We start from the raw sequence: 18,233 nt of genomic DNA on the forward strand, positions 1-18,233 counted from the left end.
AATTTCTGATAAATGGAAACTGTTCAGCATTTTACTAGATGAATATGATAAATTTTCAAAATCTGGGCGCCATGGGTAGAATATGCTTATCCATGTTTGTCTATCTTCCAAGGTGAGCTGACGCAACTTGATATCTATTTATATTTTCCATTTAAGCTGCATTGTTCTTAGGTTATGCTCCTTTTTTAATTCACCCCCATCTCCTTTTTATTTCCACTATATCTCTTCATTTATGTCCAATCCTGTGTACTTAGGCCTTCCAGGAATACGATTTTACCCTGGTTTGGATTTTTCCCTATTTTATAATGTGATGATCTATTTTCCCAATTCTACTACTGAATGAGTTGTAACAGACAAATCAGGGGTGGATATCATATTTTGCCGAGGGTAATGAAAGTATCCTACGCTGCTAGAGATATGACAATCCACAATAGGATATGAGGTCTTGGTTTATTGTCTACGCGTTTCAGAGTCACTTTTTTGTGGTTGTCCTGAAGGAGTCGGTGTGACTCTGAAGCATAAACCAACACCTCATATCCTATCATGGATTGTCATTCCTCCAGCAGGAGACTTCCATTAACCTTGGCAAAATATTACACTAATACTGAATACTTATGACCATGTGATATTTCAGTTTTTCTTTGTTAATAAATTTGCAAAAATTTCTACATTTCTGTTTTTTTTCAGTCAAGATGGGCTGCAGAGTGTACTTTAATGAGAAAAAAAATGAACTTTTTAGAATTTACCAAATGGCTGCAATGAAACAAAGAGTGAAAAATTTAAAGGGGTCTGAATACTTTCTGTACCCACTGTACATCGTTTTGGAAGCCGCAGCATATGGAAAATAGGCTTTTTAGTGGCTGTGTTTCACACAACCCTATAAGGTGAGCATAACTACCTTCCTTATCGGCTTGTTATGCTTGGATAAGACCCTATTGCGCTTTTTGCATTTTATCTAATCAGGGGTGGACACAGACACAAGAAGGTCCATGTGCAAAACAGTATATGTGCAGCTGCATAGCTTGCACCAATGGCATGTCCACCTCTATAGATAATACATCAATATAACCATACATGCTGTCAAGCTCTACAACTATTGTTGCTGCCATGTCATTTTACATGTACCTTTTATAACAGGATTAAAACATATGAAATGTAAATATATAAATTAATGGACAACTGGGTGATGTCAGTTGACGATGTTTCCCTTCTCCCCGTAGATAAACGGACTTTGACAAGGAGAATGACAACACCCATTTGTTAAGTTATTCATATATTACTTGGTGGATTAAGAGAGGAACAGTGCAATGCAGGGTTTTATAAAACATGACCCCAAATTGTTATATTATGGGGAATACAAGTATTTACTACAATAGACATGTCATGGGAGCCGGCAGTACGCTTTTAGACAGTGCCTTATCATTTGCAGTATGCTTATTTACCAGTAATATAGACTGGTGCACGAACACATCTGTTACCAAGAATAAGGAAATGGTGTGTCAAAACTGATTTTCAGAATGTGATTTGAATTAGGCAGCTGAAATGACTAAAAGCAATACATGCGTCGCCGGAGCTCTTCCTTACAGAAGTCAATTATAGAATGCAGAGACTGGTGTCTGATCAGACGTGCACCGCACTACCTTACAGGAAACGTAGCAGGTGCCTTGCTCGCCTCATAGCAGCCTCACTTGCTTTCTTTCTCATCAAACCACAACTACAACCTCTACAGACTGAGATGCAGGATGAGGGTTTCTTAATGTTCTTTTTTCTTTAAAATATTCTGACTATTAATACTTTGCACAGAGGAAGAGTTAACACTTAGTAAACCCATACCTACATTACGACTTAACAAGAACTCGCTATAAGTACACCCGCTGTCTTGGGGTTACATTTGACTCAGATCTTTCCATCCCTGCCTATATCCAATCACTCACATGTTCATGTCACATACAGTGGGGAAAATAAGCATTTGATACACTGCCGATTTTGCAAGTTTTTCCACCTACAAAAATGGAGAGGTCTGTAATTTTTATCGTAGGTACACTTCACCTGTGAGAGACAGAATCTTAAAAGAATCCAGAAAATCACATTGTATGATTTTTACATCACTAATTTGCATTTTATTGCATGAAATAAGTATTTGATACAATAGAAAAACAGAATTTAATATTTGGTACAGAAACCTTTCTTTGCAATTACAGAGGTCAGACGTTTCCTGTAGTTCTTGACCAAGTTTGCACACACTGCAGCAGGAGTTTTGGCCCACTCCTCCATACAGATCTTCTCCAGGTCTTTCAGGTTTCGGGGCTGTCCCTGGGCAACATTGAGTTTCAGTTCCATCTAAAAATTTTCTATTGGGTTCAGGTCTGGAGACTGGCTAGGCCACCCCAGAACCTTGAAATGCTTCTTACAGAGCCACTCCTTAGATGCCTTGGCTGTGTGTTTTGGGTCATAGTCATGCTGGAAAACCCAGTTACGACCCATCTTCAATGCTCTTCCTGAGGGAAGGAGGTTGTTGGCCAGAATCTCACAATACATGACCCCATCCATCTTCTCTTCAATACGGCGCAGTCGTCCTATCCCTTTGCAGAAAAGTACCCCCAAAGTATGTGTTTCCCCCACCATGCTTCATGGTTGGGACAGTGTTCTTGGGGTTGTACTCATCTTTCTCCTTCCTCCAAACATGGCGAGTGGAGTTGATACCAAAAAGTTCTATTTTGGTCTCATCTGATCACATGACCTTCTCACATGCCTCCTCTGGATCATCCAGATGGTCATTGGCGAACTTCAAACGGGCCTGGACATGTGCTGGCATAAGCAGGGGGATCTTGTGTGTCATGCAGGAGTTTAATCCATGATGGTGTAGTGTCTAACGGTAATGTTGGAGACTGTGGTCCCAGCTCACTTTAGGTCATTGACCAGTTCTTCCCGTGTAGTTCTGGGTTGATTCCTGACCTTTCACAGAATCATCCTTACCCGGAGCCTTGCAGGGAGCCCCAGACCGAGGAAGATTGACAGTCATCTTGTGTTTCTCTTATTTTCTAATAATTGTGCCAACAGTTGTTGCCGTCTCAACCAGGGCTGTGGAGTCGGTAAACCAAACCTCCGACTCCTCAATTTCCATGCCACCGACTCCGACTCCCTCATACATGGCTCATGTTTAAGTAATAAATTTTCTGTAGCACAGATTAATCTTAGGCAAAAGTCTAGACCCTTAGATCAGGAATAGGACAGACATTTATAGGACATTTAATAACTTTCCCAAATTCTTATGAAAAAATATTCCCCACAAACTGCATTGAACTACTGCACCCAATTTATTACATATTTTAGGAGTCGGTCCATTTTATACCGACTCCACCAAAATGAGCTCCGACTCCATGTCTTAGTGTCTACCTTATTCATTTTCAACTGGACTACTGCAATTCTCTACTAATCAGTCTCCCTCTTACTAAACCCTTCCCTCTCAAATCTACCCTGAATGCAGCAGCCAGGATCATATTTCTGTTCAGCCAATAAACAGATGTCTCCACAATGTCGCAGTCAATGCACTGGTTGCACATCCATTACAGAATACAACAAATACTTATCATACATAAAATGCAAGTACACTAATGCCAGAAGCCTCACCAACAAAATGGAGGAATTAGAATTAATTTTGTTGGAAAATAATTATGACATGGTGGGGATATCTGAGACGTGGCTGGACGAGAGCCATGACTGGGCAGTTAATTTACAGGGCTATAGTCTGTTCAGAAATGACCGTGCAAACAAGCGAGGCGGGGGGTGTTTATATGAAAAATCATCCTTAAAACCCATCTTGTGGGAGGATATATGTGAATCTAATGGAAATGTAGAGTCCCTGTGGGTGGAGATAAGGGGAGGGGGAAAAAATAATAAATTACTGATAGGGGTTTGTTATAAGTCTCCAAAAATAATTGAAGCAGCGGAGAATATCCTCGTAAAGCAAATAGATGAAGCAGAGACTCAAGGAGAAGTCATTATTATGGGGGACTCCAACTACCCTGAAATACATTGGGGGACAGAAACCTGTAGTTCAAGCAAAGGTAATAGGTTATTGACAACTATGAGAGACAATTACCTTTTACAACTGGTTCAGGACCCAACAAGAAGGGGGGCACTGCTAGACCTAATATTAACCAATAGGCCAGACTGCATATCAAATATACGAGTTGGGGGTCACTTGGGTAATAGTGATCACAAAATAATAAGTTTTCATGTAACCTTTAATAAGATGTGTAGTAGAGGGGTTACAAGGACACTAAACTTCAGGAAGGCAAATTTCCAACGGTTGAGAGATGATCTTAGTGAAATAAACTGGGACGATATCCTGAGACATAAAACTACACAAAGCAAATGAGAGACATTTATCAACATCCTGAATAGGACCTGTGTACAATATATACCCTATGGGAATAAACATGCTAGAAATAGGAGGAAACCACTATGGCTAAATAGAGCTGTAAGGGGCACAATAAATGACAAAAAAAAGCATTTAGAGAACTAAAGCAAGTAGGTAGTGATGAGGCATTAAATAAATACAGAAAATTAAATAAATTCTGTAAAAACCAAATCAAGGCAGCAAAGATTGAGGCAGAGAGACTCATTGCCAGAGAAAGTAAAAATAATCCCAAAATATTATTTAACTACATAAATAATAAAAAACTAAAAAATGATAGTGTTGGCCCCCTTAAAAATAGTCTGGGGGAAATGGTGGATGAGGATGAGGAAAAAGCCAATATGCTAAATGATTTTTTTTCAACCGTATTTACACAAGAAAATCGCATGACAGAAAACATGATTAGTGATAACAAAAATTCTCCATTTAATGTCACTTGCTTAACCCAGCAGGAAGTACGGCGGTGTCTAAAAATCACTAAAGTTGACAAATCCCCAGGCCCGGATGGGATACACCCGCGAGTACTGCAGGAATTAAGTAACGTCATAGATAGACCATTGTTTTTAATCTTTTAAAGATTCCATAATAACAGGGTCTGTACCACAGGACTGGCGTATGCAAATGTGGTGCCAATACTCAAAAAGGGGACAAAAACTGAACTTGGAAATTATAGGCCGGTAAGCTTAACCTCTACTGTGGGTAAAATCCTGGAGGGTTTCCTAAGAGATGCTATACTAGAGTATCTGAAGAAGAATAACCTCATGACCCAATATCAACATGGGTTTACGAGGGACCGTTCCTGTCAAACTAATCTGATCAGTTTTTATGAGGAGGCAAGTTCCGGACTGGACCAAGGAAATGCAGTGGATGTTGTGTATATGGACTTTTCAAAAGCTTTTGATACGGTTCCACACAAAAGGTTGATACATAAAATGAGAACAATGGGGATAGGGGAAAATATATGTATGTGGGTTTAGAATTGGCTCAGTGATAGGAAACAAAGGGTGGTTATTAATGGAAAACACTCAGACTGGGTCTCAGTTAACAGTGGGGTACCACAGGGGTCAGTATTGGGCCCCCTTCTTTTTAACATATTTATTAATGACCTTGTAGGGGGCATACAGAGTAATATTTCAATATTTGCAGATGACACTAAAACTCTGCAGGGTAATCAATACAGAGGAGGACAGTTTTATATTACAGGAGGATCTATGTAAACTAGAAGCTTGGGCTAATAAATGGCAAATGAGCTTTAATGGGGATAAATGTAAGGTAATGCACTTGGGCATAGGAAATAAATGTATAATTATATGCTTAATTGTAAAACACTGGGCAAAACTGTAACTGAAAAAGACCTGGGTGTATTGGTGGACGACAAGCTCACGTTTAGTGGCCAGTGTCAGGCAGCTGCTGCAAAGGCAAATAAAATAATGGGATGCATTAAAAGAGGCATAGATGCTCATGAGGAGAAGATAATTTTACCTCTTTACAAGTCATTAGTGCGACCACACTTAGAATACTGTGTACAGTGCTGGTCTCCGGTGTATAAGAAAGACATAGCTGAACTACAGAGGGTGCAGAGAAGAGCGACCAAGGTTATTAGAGGACTGGGGGGTCTGCAATACCAAGACAGGTTATTACACTTGGGGTTATTTACTGTGGAAAAACGAAGGCTTAGGGGTGATCTTATTACTATGTACAAGTATATGAGGGGACAGTACAAAGACCTTTCTACTGATCTTTTTACTCTGAGGACAGAGACGGGGACAAGGGAGCATCTTCTACGTCTGGAGGAAAGAAGGTTTAATCATAATCACAGATGGGGATTCTTTACTTTAAGAGCAGTGAGACTATGGAACTCTCTGCCGCATGATGTTGTAATGAGTGATTCACTACTAACATTTAAGAAGGGCATGGATGTCTTTCTTGAAAAGTATAATATTACAGGTTATATATATTAGATTCCTTGATAGGGCGTTGATCCAAGGAACTAGTCTGATTGTCGTATGGAGTCGGGAAGGAATTTCTTCCCCAAAGTGGAGCTTAGTGTTTGCCACATGTTTTTTTTTGCCTTCCTCTGGATCAACATGTTAGGCTATGGGTTGAACTAAATGGACTTAGTCTTCCTTCAACCTTAAAAACTATGTTACTATGTTACTAACCCACAAAGTTCTCCACAGTTCTGCATCTCCCCCCTCATCTCTGTCTAGCACTGTACCTGTGCTCTCCATTCTACTGATAATCTAACACTAACATCTTTCATAATCCAAAATTCCCACTCCTATCTCCAAGATGTTACTTATGCTGCGCCAGTTCTCTGGAATACAATACTTCTGATAATCGGGTTAATTCACAGTATCCACAGTTTTAAAAATGCCTTAAAACCACATCTCTTTAGGACTGGCCTATCACATCACTTCACTAATCTAACTATTCTCATTTAAATGCTGTTGGCGGTGCACGGCACAGATTATTTTTATAAAGAAGAAGCTTTCTCCTGGCAACATTTTTTCAGTATTTTTCTATTTGCACCGTGAATGTGAACATTTAACATGCTAACTGAGGCATTTAGAGTGTGAGTTGTAGTTCTTGTTTTTTTAACATATTCGCTGAGCATTTTACGGTCTGACCTTGGGGTGAATATAATAGGTCGATCACTCCTGGAAAGTTTGTCAACTGTCTGGAACTTTTTTTCTCATTCCGAAATGGTGTACTCAGTATTGTTTGGAAATGGCCTTATGAACCTTTTTATATTCATGGGCAGCAACAATTGCTTCTCTAAGATCATTAGTGATGTCTCTCCTACATGGCATTGAGTTAAAATACGTCTGAATGCTCCAGCTAACTGCCCAAACTTCTGCTTTTATAAAGTTGGTCACATTTGGTGATGAACAATTACTCAAGGGCATTTGATTAGCAGCACATGACTGCTACTTACTGGCTTCATTCCTATGGAAGTAGTAAAAATGTACTTCCTTTTTCATACGCTGATTCTGCATTTTGCCCTACTTTTGTTAAATGAATAATGCCATGGTGTAATTTCTCACATGGTGTTGTTCATCTGAGATTCTATTTACCTAATTTTGCAAGAAAAAGTTTCCAGATTGTCAGGGAGCGCTTCCAGGTGATTCATTACTTACTCCAAATCTTTCAGGAATAATCCAGTTTATTGTTATATAAACAACGCGTTTCGGCTATACATAACATTAGCCTTCATCAGGTAAAATCCCATTTTACCTGATGAAGGCTAATGCTATGTATAGCCGAAACGCGTTGTTTATATAAAAATAAACTGGATTATTCCTGAAAGATTTGGAGTAAGTAATGAATCACCTGGAAGCGCTCCCTGACAAACTGGAAACTTTTTCTTGCACTTTCTGACGAGTCTCCTGCAAAGGAGCTCGTTTTACCTGTTTTTGAGCTGCAGGCCAGCAGATCCAGACAACTACTCCACTCCCTAAAGACAGGGATACATGCTGGATAACAAGACACCACAAAGGTGAGAGCAATTTTTATTTCTAATTCGATATTGTTAAAATATTACACTTAGATCTGCGCCCCCCTTTCTTTTCTCCTTTTCCCTTTTTTTTATTCATCCATTTACCTAATTTTAAAACCTTCTAAAGGCCGGATGAAAATTTATTTATAATGTCCTGAAATGTAAAAACACAGCATTCATAGTCTACTTAGTCTATATAATGAATATATATATATAGAGCATAATTTGAAAGAAAAAAGTAAAAATACTCTAAGCAAACAAGAAAGTAAAACACTATTACAATATATATGGATTGTTATTTTTTTTCTTTCCCTGTAGCGATCAGAAAATAGCAGACAGCAGAAATCTCAGAGCTTCTTGTTATGTAGACCAGACCACACCATAATGAAATGAAACAGCACTTATCTAATTGATTAAGGTATTTTGCATGCTTTTAGGTTGTGACCTACATTCCAACTAATAATGTATATGCAAATTCAATAAAAATAGAAATGCTTAATGAAAACATTACGTGAGGTTACACTGAAGTACTAATATGTAGAGCATGCCTTTAACTTTTCATGGCGCCATGTTGTAAAAGACCACAAAAGAACTGCTGGAATTTCAGCATTAGGAGGATATCGTTTAGAACTTATATGATATTTTCCAGACTTCTATCTTTTTTTTTCAACACTGCACATTAGTTCTCCAAAATTTTTTTTCAGTTTTCTCATTCTTCTATTTTTCTCATTTTTCTGTCCCACTCTTCTTCCATTCCCTCAGCATTTAAATTTCTGAGCTTTCTCCCCATCTTATTATCATGTTTAATTACTTCAAAGGGGTCCCCATGTTCCGGGTTTATCGAGCTCACAATGTATCCTCTAAATGGATTATTACAACACTTTGATCCTTTTATTGTTGCTTATATGTACTCAGTTGGTTGCAGATGCCTTTTTACTGGATTCAAGAATGGCCATTCAGCTTATTTATTTTACTTACTTATATAGTGTAATAAAGTGAAGCATAATCTGAACCCCCTGAAGATCATTTAGAGATTATATTGTGCTATGTTAATGCATTTCTCAACTGTTGCATTCATTCATAGGTGTACTTTCATGACATTGCTAGATGTGTAAGAGTGAGCTGTGTGGAGGACCCTCTCCTCAGACTCCAGCTTCACCAGAGAGCAGTTACTGGCCGGTAACATCTGAGCTCAGGTATCACCACAGGATCCTGTTGGTACATGCAAATAGCAGGAATAGTTTGGCGCCAAACACCATTTCTCAAAGACATTGGTTGTAGACAGGTCTTGGGCGAACCTTAGTTAGAGACTCCCCCTTGTGCTGAGATGGTGTATAGTTAGTATAACTGTATTGTAAACATAGAGATTGGTTAAGTTTGTTAACTCTTGCACTACACCACTGTACGGGCCGCCTTGTGCACCCATCAGTTTACATCATTCCTCTGGGTAACGCTCGGTTACTGCATTAGGCGAAACCACTGGGTAGGCAAATTATAGTTCTGTTATAAGTACATCCTGGGCCTGCCGATTGTGGAGCGCAAGGGTCCTAGCTATATTCAGCTAGGTGTGTGTGAGATTTATTGTTGTTCCTTATTTGCATTGCCGGGGCAACCCAGTTCCAGTCTTTAGTAAAAAGGTGTTACCCCAACAACTTGTCTCTAGTATCCTTTGTCCTCGGTCCGCTGTGCTCTGTGAGAGACCCCCTCGGTACTCGGTCTACAGATGCAGAAGTTTTGGATAACAAAGTGTTAGCAAACTAGTGAGAGGTTCAAGGAGGAGCTTCAGCTATAGAAGGGTCTGTTGAGGCCTAGTACATCAGAGTGCCTGTACTTACAACACAGGTGAACATCAGCCAGACAGAAAGTAGAGTCAGTCAACCGGGAATCCTCCAAGAAAGTGGCAGAAGCATTATCCTAGGGCCACATTCACACTTTCAGTATGTGGTCAGTATTTTACATCAGTATTTGTAAACCAAAACCAGAAGAGGAACAGTCAGAGGAAAAGTATAATAGAAACACGTCACCACTGACCAAATACTGACTGTGTGAATGTGGCCTAGAGGTGAGTACAACCTAGTGGGAAGCTGGGAGAGGCCCGAACAGGAACATAGTTGGGAACCAAGGCGATGCAGAGCTTTTAGAAGTCCTGAGACTGCTGTGGGTTAGATAAAGCCGCCTGTATATATACAGTGGTGGAATATAAGTGCCAACCTAGTGTGGAGGATTTAGAGAAGGAATTATTTTTCTTTCCTCTTGGGAGCATCTGGAAAAGTAGCTGCTGCAGCCGGTGTGCGGGAAGTAGTAAAGATGGATGTTGTGAAAATGGATTCATATGGCTGTGAGATCATCTTGGAGAAGAAATGTAAACTCCTGCCATGTATAACTATCTGTATGAAAACTCTGTCAAAGCCAAGTGTGAATACCATTCAATCTGATGTCAGTCATCTGTTCTGTTCTTTCAAGTTCATCTACCTCAGTAATAGATGTTCTGTTGTTAACTATAATGGCCTCTCCTGCTTCCTCCACTCCACTATATCACAAGCCATTGTCACCGGCCTCCAAAGCAGCAGTATCCTTAGTGCGAGGGAAGACATTGTCACTGCATCACGTGGTTCACTGGTGGTAATTGTTTCCAAAGTCTCCACTCTCCAAATGAAACCTTACAATAGTGCTATTTATTTCCACAGCACTTTACAGACATCATCATCACTGTCTTCATGGGGGCTCATAATCTAAGTTCTTTATCACTTTATTTTTGTGTGGGAGAAAACCAGAGAACCCGGAGGGAAACCCACGCAAGCACTGGGAGAACATACAAACTCCTTGCAGATGTTGTCCTTGGTGAGATTTGTGACGCGCCCCCTGGGCCAGTGTTGTTTGGGGGATACCCGGAGCCGGATCAGATGGGGGTTGTAGTCTCCGAGTGGCGGTGACCCGGTCCGTGCCCAGGGTGTCAAGCTCAGTGTGTGGCAGTCCTACAGATGTTGCTGGATGTTCTTTAGTGTCGACTACGCCACCCGTTGATTTGCGGTCACTACGGCCGCCGCTGCAGCAGGGTCCGCTGAGGCTGGTGGTGTGTGTGCAGCTCAGGTAGTATAACCCCCAACGGGAGGGGTATAGCCTCAGGGGGTCAGTTGTAGAGGGTGGTGGTTGTGGTGGTGCAGTGAGAGTGGTAATAAGACTCCGAGTCGGGCTGTGCAGTTCAGGGTTTTACTTACTGCTTTTGTGTTGGTCACTCCGGCCTTGAGTGACCGCCCGAGCCGTGCTGCGTCCACCAGGTCCTGGACTCGGCCAACCCCCAGGTGATTCTGGAGCGTGGTCCTGAGCTCCCTTTCTGACTTGTCCTTCTCTCTGGCCTTCCCCACCAGGGATCCACCTAAGTCCGGCTCCCTCGGGCCTCTTGTTGGTAAAACCCTTGTCTCTGGGTTCCCTGACCCTATTCACGGTTTGCCTTCCGGGTGGATTTAGTGGGTGGTCGTGGCAGATCCTGCCCACGACCTCCGGTCTCTGGCTAAGGATTAGGGCCCTCCACCAGCTTGGGATCCGGTACCCTTGTGCCAACTCTTCACCCTCTGGTCTAATTTTGGGTTCTTGGAGTTCCCTCTTCTCCCCCTCTGGGTCCTTCTTTCTCCTCTCTCTCTCTCTTGGCCTTGGAGCTGGCTGAGCTGCTCTGCTTCTCTGACCAAACCTCTACAAAAGACCCTGTTCTAAGATGGTGCCCACCTTATATACTCCCTCTATGTGTGAGCTCAGGTGACCAGCACCCAATGAGCTCCTAGCATTACCCAGACTGCTCCCCCTATCTGCCCCTACACTACTGGGATGTTCCACCCCCCTCCCACTCCAGCCAGGGACAGACACTGTCGTACCTGCACATTTCTCTAGTGGGAGTACCATTGGTCTGTCCCCCGGAAATGGGATGTGTGTAGTGCATGCAGCCTACTGAGCTCAGTTCCACACTCCATCCTTACCCGGGAGTGGAATACCACACCTCTGGCTTGAGGTGTAATACCCCTGTAGCAGCCGAATCCTCAGGGTGCTACATTCCCCCCTGGTAAATCACAGCATGTCCTCGGGCTGTAAGATATAAAAACATCCAAAACATACATTTTTTTTTCATAAACATAAACATATAAAACATCACATAAAACTTTTCATAAAAACTCTTCATAAATAACGTCCTTGTAAACACTCTTGCTCCTCCGGCCACGGTGCAACTTGTGACCGGGAAAAGCGCGACAGTCTCTTTAAGAAAAACAACAGTTTACTATAAAACCGGTAGGGGGCGCCTTAGGAAGCGCAACTATATACAAGGGGAATATGGCCGCTCTCAGTCCTCGGCCAGGTAATGGGAATAGGGACACACGGGTTAACAGTTCACTCTTGTCCCAACGGGGACTTATTTAAAGCAGCAACAGTTCACTGTACCCCGATGGGTAACTATTTACAGTCTCTTTACCGTACTTTAACGACGGCGTCCTCCTGCTCCTTCTTTATCTTCAGACCCGTCCGGGTCCTCTTGCTCCTCCTCACACCGCAGCTCCTCCTCCGTCAAGCGATGTACATGGAGGGCGTAGGGTCCTTTGGCACACTTGTGCCGGGTGAAGGTGACCTCGTCCCCTACGTACAGGTCACGACCTCTGTGTCCCTCCGGCAGATGGCTTTCTACGTCTCTGCGTGTGACAAAGACGTCGCCGGGGGTATGATGGTCTTTTATGAAGCCCCACCCATGCTGCAGGTTGAATTTAATCACAGTCCCGGTGGTACGGGGACCATGAGCTGCACGGGGGTTCCTCCTGGTCCGGCTCTTCTGCTCCGCGCTCCTTATCTGTGCTTGCTGTTCCCGGACCCGTCTCTCTCTCCGCTCCTTCTCGAAGACCTTGAGCTGCTGGCGGCAGCACTCTGCACGCTCCGCTGCGGCCGCCCGAGTCTCCTGAGTGAACCCCATGAGGTCTCCTCCGGTGGGGTCCCACTCAAACTGTGCCTCCTCTAGCGGGGGCTGGGTCCTCCTGACGGGCTTCGGAACCGGAATCAGGGGTTCATCTAGGGGTCTTTCTTTCCGGAGTCGGGGATGGTGAAACTCCGGTGGCCATATGAAGGGCTGCCCATCCGGGCACGTATGCTGGGCGAACAGGTCCTCACCCAGGTGCGGTACTTTAGGTGTTATGGGCGCTGTGGTGGTAGCGGCGCCCGGGTTGACCAGGCCTTGCGACCAGGCTTGGGGCACGCTAAAGGAAAAGGGCACCGTAAGAACGGCGGCGCCCGTGGTTACTCGGCCCTGCGACCAGGCTGGTGGCTCCGCGGAGGTAGGGGGCGCTGTTGGAATGGCGGCGCCCGGGGGTACTAGGCCTTGCGACCAGGCCAATGGTATTTCCTGCTTTGCCGCGCTCAGGGTCGAAGCGCGTGACATCACAGGGGTCGCGGCCGCGGTTTCCGGTTGAGGCCTAGTCTGCGGCGGTGACGATGCAGCGACGGGCACGGCAGGGGGAATTTCGGGCTCTGCGACGGGGAGCTGGGGCAGGTACACGGTTTCCCGGCTCGGGGTAGAGACGTCCCCTTTACCTGCCTCCGTCCGTTCAGCTCCCTTCTCGGCGCCGTCTCCGGCCTTGAGTCCTCCTGCACCATCCTCAGAGGCGGTCTGTCTCCTCGTCTCGGGTGGCGTGCTCCGCTGACGGGTTCCGGTCTGCTGGGCCATCTCTCGGCTTCACTCCGCCAACGTCTCTTGCTGCACCCGGGCCATCCTCCGTGCGAGGCCCTCCAGCGCAGTCTGTGCACACTCCCGGTCTCGGGGGAGCTGTGCCAGGACCTCCACTAGGCCTAGTGGAGTTGTGGCTTGTAGCAGGCTCCTGACCACTGGGTCGGTGCTGCCTGACTCTCCCTCCATCTCCGGGTAGGCTTTCTCTGGACTCTTCTCCAGACTTCTTGTCTCCGGGTGCGCTCTCTCCAGACTGCTCCAGGCGACACCCATCTTCGTTCTCTTGTTCTGTCTCCGCCCACATTGAGGGTGGTCCCGGGGCAACTTTGTGATTGTCAGTTCCAGGGGCAGTTCTCTTACGCTGATGGACACTTCCAGCATCACAGTCTCTGTTGGTGGGCGCGGTTTCCGCTTTTGGCGCCATTCTTCGACCTGGCCCACGATGGGAGGTGGCCTCTTGCCACCCACTGGCACGCCCATAATGGCGTCCGCTCTTCCAAGGCGGGAAATCTTTGGAAATGGCGGGAATTGTCTCCCAGTGGCGGGAAACTCCATGGATGGCGGGAAAAAGCTGCAAATGGCGGACAACCGGCGGGAAACGACCTGTGATGGGGTCCGTTGGCGGGGACCCTCCGGAACCGGCGGGAGACTTCTTTTCAAGGTAACGGTGAACTTTTCTTCAGGCACGCAGTACCCGGTTGTTGCGGGCACGTAATCCTGCCGACTACGCCAAAGTTGACGCGCCCCCTGGGCCAGTGTTGTTTGGGGGATACCCGGAGCCGGATCAGATGGGGGTTGTAGTCTCCGAGTGGCGGTGACCCGGTCCGTGCCCAGGGTGTCAAGCTCAGTGTGTGGCAGTCCTACAGATGTTGCTGGATGTTCTTTAGTGTCGACTACGCCACCCGTTGATTTGCGGTCACTACGGCCGCCGCTGCAGCAGGGTCCGCTGAGGCTGGTGGTGTGTGTGCAGCTCAGGTAGTATAACCCCCAACGGGAGGGGTATAGCCTCAGGGGGTCAGTTGTAGAGGGTGGTGGTTGTGGTGGTGCAGTGAGAGTGGTAATAAGACTCCGAGTCGGGCTGTGCAGTTCAGGGTTTTACTTACTGCTTTTGTGTTGGTCACTCCGGCCTTGAGTGACCGCCCGAGCCGTGCTGCGTCCACCAGGTCCTGGACTCGGCCAACCCCCAGGTGATTCTGGAGCGTGGTCCTGAGCTCCCTTTCTGACTTGTCCTTCTCTCTGGCCTTCCCCACCAGGGATCCACCTAAGTCCGGCTCCCTCGGGCCTCTTGTTGGTAAAACCCTTGTCTCTGGGTTCCCTGACCCTATTCACGGTTTGCCTTCCAGGTGGATTTAGTGGGTGGTCGTGGCAGATCCTGCCCACGACCTCCGGTCTCTGGCTAAGGATTAGGGCCCTCCACCAGCTTGGGATCCGGTACCCTTGTGCCAACTCTTCACCCTCTGGTCTAATTTTGGGTTCTTGGAGTTCCCTCTTCTCCCCCTCTGGGTCCTTCTTTCTCCTCTCTCTCTCTCTTGGCCTTGGAGCTGGCTGAGCTGCTCTGCTTCTCTGACCAAACCTCTACAAAAGACCCTGTTCTAAGATGGTGCCCACCTTATATACTCCCTCTATGTGTGAGCTCAGGTGACCAGCACCCAATGAGCTCCTAGCATTACCTAGACTGCTCCCCCTATCTGCCCCTACACTACTGGGATGTTCCACCCCCCTCCCACTCCAGCCAGGGACAGACACTGTCGTACCTGCACATTTCTCTAGTGGGAGTACCATTGGTCTGTCCCCCGGAAATGGGATGTGTGTAGTGCATGCAGCCTACTGAGCTCAGTTCCACACTCCATCCTTACCCGGGAGTGGAATACCACACCTCTGGCTTGAGGTGTAATACCCCTGTAGCAGCCGAATCCTCAGGGTGCTACATTTGCACCCAGGACCCCAGGGCTGCAAAACAGCAGTGCTGCTAACCACTGAGACATTTTTTTTCTAAATAAAATAGTTTTATGTAATTTTGGCCTTGCAAATGTTTCTGTATACGCAGCATATTATTTTCCAAGTGCTCTGTGGGCTAGATACACAGTATATAAGCAAGATATTGTGATATATTGGTATTACTTCAAAAAAAGGTTGCTGTATGGACCATCAGAACACAACCCCACTATTATGTACCCCTCTCTAACATTGCCTATACTTTAATTATTATGGAAATCGTATGGGTATAATAATAGGTATTAAACAATTTACAAAACACACACAATAAGAAATACAAGATCCTTCAAGAAAGTCAGAAAAAATACCTCATAAGTGTTTAGTTCATATACTCTACTGACAGACAGACAGATAGATGGATATATAATATATAGATAGATACGGTAATTACTTTATATCAGACAGAAAATCTACTTGGTGATTAGAAAACAGAGACTAACCTCAATGATGGTCCATTGCTCCACAACAATGGCATCGTAACGTTTTACAGTCTTTGGATCTTGCTCTGGAAAGTCTTCAAAAATAAATACACCATCTGTAAATTCTGATGAAATATCTGTGGAGTGAACAAAAAGTATTTTCAGAGACATGGTTACATGCGCAGAACATCATCTATACCACTTTATACTCCATATTTGGAAAGGTTATTCATTTTTTAAGTGCACACTTTGCCACAATTAATTTATCCTGTATTGGGCATGCTCAATGCTTGTTAATCATCAAAAACATTTGTATACAATAAGCATACAATAATATCAGTCAAAAAATATTATTTTTAATTGATTTGTAAGTGCAAATATCACTTGCTTGATTTTACAGCTATAACAGGAGCTTCACAAAATTTTACAGGTAACTTGATCACGAGTCTTGTTCAATTCCTTTGAATGGGGCAGAGCTGCAATACTGTAAATTAATATTAAATGTATATTTAGTGGAAACTCTTACAGGGAATCTGACAGCAGGTTTTTGTTATGTAATCTGAGAGCACCATGATGTAGGGGCAAAGTCCCTGATTCCAGAGAGGTGTCACTTACTGGGCTGCATTTTGCTATTTGAATACAATGTGTTTTATCAGCAGGAGATTATTAGTGATGAGCGAGAGTTCGTATAAGGGGTTATCTGAGCACGTTCAGGAGCGTGCTCAAAAAATAGGTTTGAGTTGCCACTGCTGCATGTTTTGCATCTGTTCGACAGCCGAAACACATGCAGAGATTGTCTGACAAACAGGCAATCCATGCATGTGTTGTGGCTGTCAAACAGATGCGCAATATGCAGCAGCGGTGAAGATACTCGGTTAGTGTTCGAGCGTGCTTGGATAACCCCTTATTCAAGCACGTTCACTCATCACAAGAGATTATCACTATAGGACAAGCTACCATATGTCTCCTAGTCCAACCACTCCCCCAGCACTAATTAGCACCTTTCTGTTAATATACATTGCACACAGAAAACTGCCAATCAGTGGTGGGCGCGAGATTATACACAGCTCAACAATTTGAGCTCTGCTAGATCTGCAGCAGAAAAAACTGTGATTTTATCACAACTGCTGCACCCAGAAAACTAAGTGATTGATCACTTGAATCAGGGTCTCTGTCCCTTCATCATGCTGCTGTCAGATTACGTAGCAAAAAACTTGCCGATAGATTCTCTTTAACCACTCAAAGAAGACTCGTCACTATTTTATTCCTATTGCTCCAGAGTAGGTGCTTTTTAAATTGAAAAAAAGAATACTCAGCAATAGAGGGAATAAAAGCAAAGCAAAAACTGGCCACTTTGGACTTTCTGACCGGTGCTCGTCAACCACTGGGGAACGTAGTATGTATGGAGCTCTTAATTAAAGGGGTCTAAAATGAATCACTCTATTTGACTGCAGATTTGTGAATCCTCCCGGCGCACGCACTGCGCTCTGTGAGGATTCTCCGGTGTTAACGCCGGGAACAGTGGTCACGTGACAGCACGTAAGCCATATGCATACTACCGGCCAGAACCCGACTAGACTGTTTCAGACGTATTCGATACAAGTGTATTGCGCAAGGCCGGAAACAGTCTACACCGCGTGCAGAATTATTAGGCAAATGCGTATTTTGATCACTTCGATAATTTTTATACATGTTGTCCTACTCCAAGCTGCATAGGCTTGAGAGCCAACTACCAATTAAGTAAATCTGGGGATGTGCATCTCTGTAATGAGGAGAGGTGTTGACTAATGACATCAACACCCTATATAAGGTGTGCTTAATTATTAGGCAACTTCCTTTCCTTTGGCAAAATGGGTCAGAAGAGAGATTTGACGGGCTCTGAAAAGTCCAAAATTGTGAGATGTCTTGCAGAGGGATGCAGCAGTCTTGAAATTTCCAAACTTTTGAAGCGTGATAACCGAACAATCAAGCGTTTCATGGCAAATAGCCAACAGGGTCGCAAGAAGCGTGTTGGCCAAAAAAGGCGCAAAATAACTGCCCATGAATTGAGGAAACTCAAGCGTGAAGCTGCCAAGATGCCATTCGCCACCAGTTTTGCCATATTTCAGAGCTGCAACGTTACTGGAGTATCAAAAAGCACAAGGTGTGCGATACTCAGGGACATGGCCAAGGTAAGGAAGGCTGAAGAACGACCACCTTTGAACA

At 44.5% G+C, this 18,233-nt stretch overlaps 1 protein-coding gene and 1 long non-coding RNA gene across 2 annotated transcripts in view; one reads left to right on the top strand and one right to left on the bottom strand.

Annotated features, from left to right (window-relative positions):
* RFTN1 (raftlin, lipid raft linker 1) overlaps positions 1-18,233 on the bottom strand; it is a 448,879-nt gene that overhangs the window by 46,914 nt on the left and 383,732 nt on the right. The window contains exon 7 of the mRNA XM_073677942.1: positions 16,050-16,165. Coding sequence (XP_073534043.1) covers positions 16,050-16,165 — 116 coding nt within the window. The remainder of the gene's footprint in view (positions 1-16,049; positions 16,166-18,233) is intronic.
* LOC141265187 (uncharacterized) overlaps positions 7,714-18,233 on the top strand; it is a 54,880-nt gene continuing 44,360 nt past the window's right edge. The window contains exons 1-2 of the long non-coding RNA XR_012320063.1: positions 7,714-7,919; positions 8,238-8,337. This is a non-coding gene — a long non-coding RNA (uncharacterized lncRNA). The remainder of the gene's footprint in view (positions 7,920-8,237; positions 8,338-18,233) is intronic.

Source organism: Phyllobates terribilis, unplaced genomic scaffold (genome assembly GCF_046119375.1).
Source record: "Phyllobates terribilis strain yellow unplaced genomic scaffold, ASM4611937v1 Scaffold_4__5_contigs__length_816908805, whole genome shotgun sequence".
NCBI lineage: Eukaryota > Metazoa > Chordata > Amphibia > Anura > Dendrobatidae > Phyllobates > Phyllobates terribilis.